Source organism: Mizuhopecten yessoensis, unplaced genomic scaffold (assembly GCF_002113885.1).
Source record: "Mizuhopecten yessoensis strain PY_sf001 unplaced genomic scaffold, ASM211388v2 scaffold4421, whole genome shotgun sequence".
Lineage (NCBI taxonomy): Eukaryota > Metazoa > Mollusca > Bivalvia > Pectinida > Pectinidae > Mizuhopecten > Mizuhopecten yessoensis.
Genome location: NW_018405538.1, coordinates 185,321 through 191,151, shown reverse-complemented (window position 1 = coordinate 191,151; position 5,831 = coordinate 185,321). Strand labels below are relative to the sequence as shown.

Below are 5,831 nucleotides of genomic sequence, written 5' to 3'. Positions count from 1 at the left end.
ATGTTGGCTTTGTGTACTGCTGTAACTCTCTGTCTGTTATTACGAGTAGCATAATCAAAAGCAAACTTGGCGATACGTTTAGATTTCATTCTCGTGACAACCTTTAGACACTCGACCACCCCAGTGACACTCTGAAAAAAACCAAAAAAACATTGGTATAAGTGATTAAGATCTAAGATGTACATGTACATGTTGGCGATAGAGTTAGTCAAACATATACAGGACTTCCTATAAAAAAAAGATGACAAAATCGGAAAAGGTGGCTGTAAACGAGGTGGAAAATGAAACGAGGGGCATTATATCGATGGTTAACTCGAAAAATGTCTCAGATAATTAGAGGCCTGGGTGGCACCATATTAGATGCCAGGGCAGCTATCTTAGATTTTCTGACTAAATATGAAAAGAAACCACACTTTGTCAGGACATCATAATGAACATTTGTATCCAGGTTGGAGTCAAATACTCAGTATTTCTTAAGAGTAGGTCCATTATGTTTATGTTAATACATGATCATAAGCTTATGTTAACACATGGCCACAAGTTTATGTCAACACACGATCATAAGTTTATGATACCACACAATCATAAGTTATGTTAACACATGGTCATAAGTTTAAGTTAACACATGGTCATAAGTTTATGTTAACACACGATCATAAGTTTGTTAACACACGATCATACGTTTATGATACCTCACAATCATAAGTTTATAATAACACACAATCATAAGTTTATGTTAAAATATGATCATAAGTTTATGATACCACACACTAATAAGTTTATATTAACACACAATCATAAGTTTATGTTAACACATGATCATAAGTTTATGTTAATACACAGTCATAAGTTTAAGTTAACACACGATCATAAGTTTATGTTAACACATGATCATAAGTGTATGATAACACATGATCATAAGTTTATGTTAATACACGATTATAAGTTTATGTTAACACACATTCATAAGTATATGTTAACACAGGGTCATAAGTTTATGTTAATACACATAATGTGTTATATGTGTGTACTGTTGTGATGTATGGGTACATGTTGACTAACATGATGTTGGTTGTGTGTACTGTTGTGATGTATGGGTACATGTTCACTAACATTATGTTGTCTGTGTGTACTGTTGTGATGTGTGGGTACATGTTGACTAACATGATGTTGGTTGTGCGTACTGCTGTGATGTATGGATACATGTTGACTTACATGATGTTGGCTTTGTGTACTGTTGTGATGTTTGGGTACATGTTGACTTACATGATGTTGTCTGTGTGTACTGTTGTGATGTGTGGGTACATGTTGACTAACATGATGTTGGATTTGTGTACTGTTGTGATGTATGGGTACATGTTCACTAACATTATGTTGTCTGTGTGTACTGTTGTGATGTGTGGGTACATGTTGACTAACATGATGTTGGTTGTGCGTACTGCTGTGATGTATGGATACATGTTGACTTACATGATATTGATATCATAAGTTTATGTTAACACAGGGTCATAGACTTACATGATGTTGGCTGTGTGTACTGATGTGATGTATGGGTACATGTTGACTTACAGGATGTTGTCTGTGTGTACTGTTGTGATGTATGGGTACATGTTCACTAACATTATGTTGTCTGTGTGTACTGTTGTGATGTGTGGGTACATGTTGACTAACATGATGTTGGTGGTGTGTACTGTTGTGATGTATGGGTACATGTTCACTAACATTATGTTGTCTGTGTGTACTGTTGTGATGTGTGGGTACATGTTGACTAACATGATGTTGGCTGTGTGTACTGTTGTGGTGTATGGGTACATGTTGACTTACATGATGTTGGTTGTGTGTACTGCTGTGATGTATAGATACATGTTGACTTACATGATATTGATATCATAAGTTTATGTTAACCCAGGGTCATAAGTTTATGTTAACACATGATTATTAGTTTATGTTAACACATGATCATTAGTTTAAGTTAACACACGGTCATAAGTTAATGTTAACCCACAGTCATAAGTTTATGTTAACACACGGTCATAAGTTTATGTTAATATTGATATCATAAGTTTATGTTAACCCAGGGTCATAAGTTTATGTTAACACATGGTCATAAGTTTATGTTAACACACAATCATAAGTTTAAGTTAACACATGGTCATAAGCTTATGTTAACACACGGTCATAAGTTTATGTTAATATTGATATCATAAGTTTATGTTAACCCAGGGTCATAAGTTTATGTTAACACATGATTATTAGTTTATGTTAACACACAATCAAAGTTTATGTTAACACACGGTCATAAGTTTATGTTAACATAGGGTGATCAGTTTATGTTAACACACGGTCATAAGTTTATGTTAATACACATGGTCATAAGTTTATGTTAACACACAATCATAAGTTTAAGTTAACACATGGTCATAACTTTATGTTAACACATGATCATAAGTTTATGTTAATACACAGTCATAAGTTTAAGTTAACACACGATCATAAGTTTATGTTAACACATGATCATAAGTGTATGATAACACATGATCATAAGTTTATGTTAATACACAGTCATAAGTTTAAGTTAACACACGATCATAAGTTTATGTTAACACATGATCATAAGTGTATGATAACACATGATCATAAGTTTATGTTAATACACAGTCATAAGTTTAAGTTAACACACGATCATAAGTTTATGTTAACACATGATCATAAGTGTATGATAACACATGATCATAAGTTTATGTTAATACACGATTATAAGTTTATGTTAACACACATTCATAAGTATATGTTAACACAGGGTCATAAGTTTATGTTAACACATGATTATTAGTTTATGTTAACACACAATCAAAGTTTATGTTAACACACGGTCATAAGTTTAAGTTAACACATGGTCATAAGCTTATGTTAACACACGGTCATAAGTTTATGTTAATATTGATATCATAAGTTTATGTTAACCCAGGGTCATAAGTTTATGTTAACACATGATTATTAGTTTATGTTAACACATGATCATTAGTTTAAGTTAACACACGGTCATAAGTTAATGTTAACCCACAGTCATAAGTTTATGTTAACACACGGTCATAAGTTTATGTAAATACACATGGTCAACTGTTATGATATATGGGTACATGTTGACTAACATGATGTTGGCTTTGTGTACTGTTGTGATGTATGGGTACATGTTCACTAACATTATGTTGTCTGTGTGTACTGTTGTGATGTGTGGGTACATGTTGACTAACATGATGTTGGATTTGTGTACTGTTGTGATGTATGGGTACATGTTGACTTACATTATGTTGGCTGTGTGTACTGTTATGATATATGGGTACATGTTGACTAACATGATGTTGGCTTTGTGTACTGTTGTGATGTTTGGGTACATGTTGACTTACATGATGTTGTCTGTGTGTGCTGTTGTGATGTATGGGTACATGTTGACTTACAGGATGTTGTCTGTGTGTACTGTTGTGATGTGTGGGTACATGTTGACTAACATGATGTTGGTGGTGTGTACTGTTGTGATGTATGGGTACATGTTCACTAACATGATGTTGTCTGTGTGTACTGTTGTGATGTGTGGGTACATGTTGACTAACATGATGTTGGTTGTGCGTACTGCTGTGATGTATGGATACATTTTGACTTACATGATATTGATATCATAAGTCTATGTTAACACAGGGTCATAAGTTTATGTTAATACACAATCATAAGTTTATGTTAACACACGGTCATAAGTTTATGTTAATACACATGACTAACATGATGTTGGTTGTGTGTACTGCTGTGATGTATGGATACATGTTGACTTACATGATGTTGGTTGTGTGTACTGCTGTGATATATGGGTACATGTTGACTTACATGATGTTGGTTGGGTGTACTGCTGTGATGTATGGATACATGTTGACTTACATGATATTGATATCATGAGTTTATGTTAACACAGGGTCATAAGTTTATGTTAACACATGGTCATAAGTTTATGTTAACACACAATCATAAGTTTAAGTTAACACATGGTCATAAGCTTATGTTAACACACGGTCATAAGTTTAAGTTAACACATGGTCATAAGCTTATGTTAACACACGGTCATAAGTTTATGTTAACATAGGGTGATCAGTTTATGTTAACACACGGTCATAAGTTTATGTAAATACACCTGCTGTGATGTATGGGTACATGTTGACTAACATGATGTTGGTGGTGTGTACTGTTGTGATGTATGGGTACATGTTCACTAACATTATGTTGTCTGTGTGTACTGTTGTGATGTGTGGGTACATGTTGACTAACATGATGTTGGTTGTGCGTACTGCTGTGATGTATGGATACATGTTGACTTACATGATGTTGGTTGGGTGTACTGCTGTGATGTATGGATACATGTTGACTTACATGATATTGATATCATAAGTTTATGTTAACACAGGGTCATAAGTTTATGTTAACACATGATTATTAGTTTATGTTAACACACAATCAAAGTTTATGTTAACACACGGTCATAAGTTTATGTTAATACACATGGTCATAAGTTTATGTTAACACATGGTCATAAGTTTATGTTAACACACGATTATAAGTTTATTTTTATACACTATCATAAGTTTATGTTAACACAGGGTCATAAGTTTATGTTAACACATGGTCATAAGTTTAAGTTAACACTGAGTCATAAGTTTATGTTGACACACGGTCATAAGTTTATGTTAATACACATGGTCATAAGTTTATGTTAACACACGGTCATAAGTTTAAGTTAACACACAATCATAAGTATATATTAACACGGGGTCATAAGTTTATCTTAAGACATGGTCATAAGTTTAGAATAATGCACAATCATAAGTTTAAATTAACACATGATTATTAGTTTATGTTAACACATGATCATTAGTTTAAGTTAACACACGGTCANCTGTGTGTACTGTTGTGATGTATGGGTACATGTTGACTAACATGATGTTGGTTGTGTGTACTGTTGTGATGTATGGGTACATGTTGACTAACATGATGTTGGTTGTGTGTACTGCTGTGATGTATGGATACATGTTGACTTACATGATATTGATATCATAAGTTTATGTTAACACAGGGTCATAAGTTTATGTTAACACATGATTATTAGTTTATGTTAACACACAATCAAAGTTTATGTTAACACACGGTCATAAGTTTATGTTAATACACATGGTCATAAGTTTATGTTAATACAAATGGTCATAAGTTTATGTTAATACACGATCAGAAGTTTATGTTAACACACATTCATAAGTGTATGTTAACACAGGGTTATAAGTTGATGTTAATACACAATCATAAGTTTATGTTAACACACGGTCATAAGTTTACAATAACACAATCATAAGTTTATGTTAACACATGGTCATAAGTTTAAGTTAACACTGGGTCATAAGTTTATGTTGACACACGGTCATAAGTTTATGTTAATACACGGTCATAAGTACAAGAACACATCATCATAAGTTTATGTTAACACACAATCATAAGTTTATGTTAACAAAGGGTCATAAGTTTATGTTAACACACGGTCATAAGTTTATGTTAACACATGGTCATAAGTTTATGTTAACATATGGTCATCAGTTTATGTTAACACACGGTCATGAGTTTATGTTAACACATGATTATAAGTTGATGTTCACACACAATCAAAGTTTATGTTAACACACGGTCATAAGTTTATGTAAATACACATGGTCATAACTTTATGTTAATACACGATCAGAAGTGTATGTTAACACACATTCATAAGTGTATGTTAACACAGGGTCATAAGTTTATGTTAA

The 5,831-nt window shown here is 32.8% G+C and overlaps 1 protein-coding gene across 1 annotated transcript in view; it reads right to left on the bottom strand.

The window, feature by feature from the left end:
• Positions 1 to 5: 5 nt before the first annotated feature.
• Positions 6 to 5,831, bottom strand: part of LOC110449030 (isocitrate dehydrogenase [NAD] subunit beta, mitochondrial-like) — a gene marked incomplete at its 3' end in the record, with an annotated part of 13,741 nt that continues 7,915 nt past the window's right edge. The window contains exon 7 of the mRNA XM_021495603.1: positions 6 to 131. Within this exon, the coding sequence (XP_021351278.1) occupies positions 6 to 131 (126 nt within the window). The remainder of the gene's footprint in view (positions 132 to 5,831) is intronic.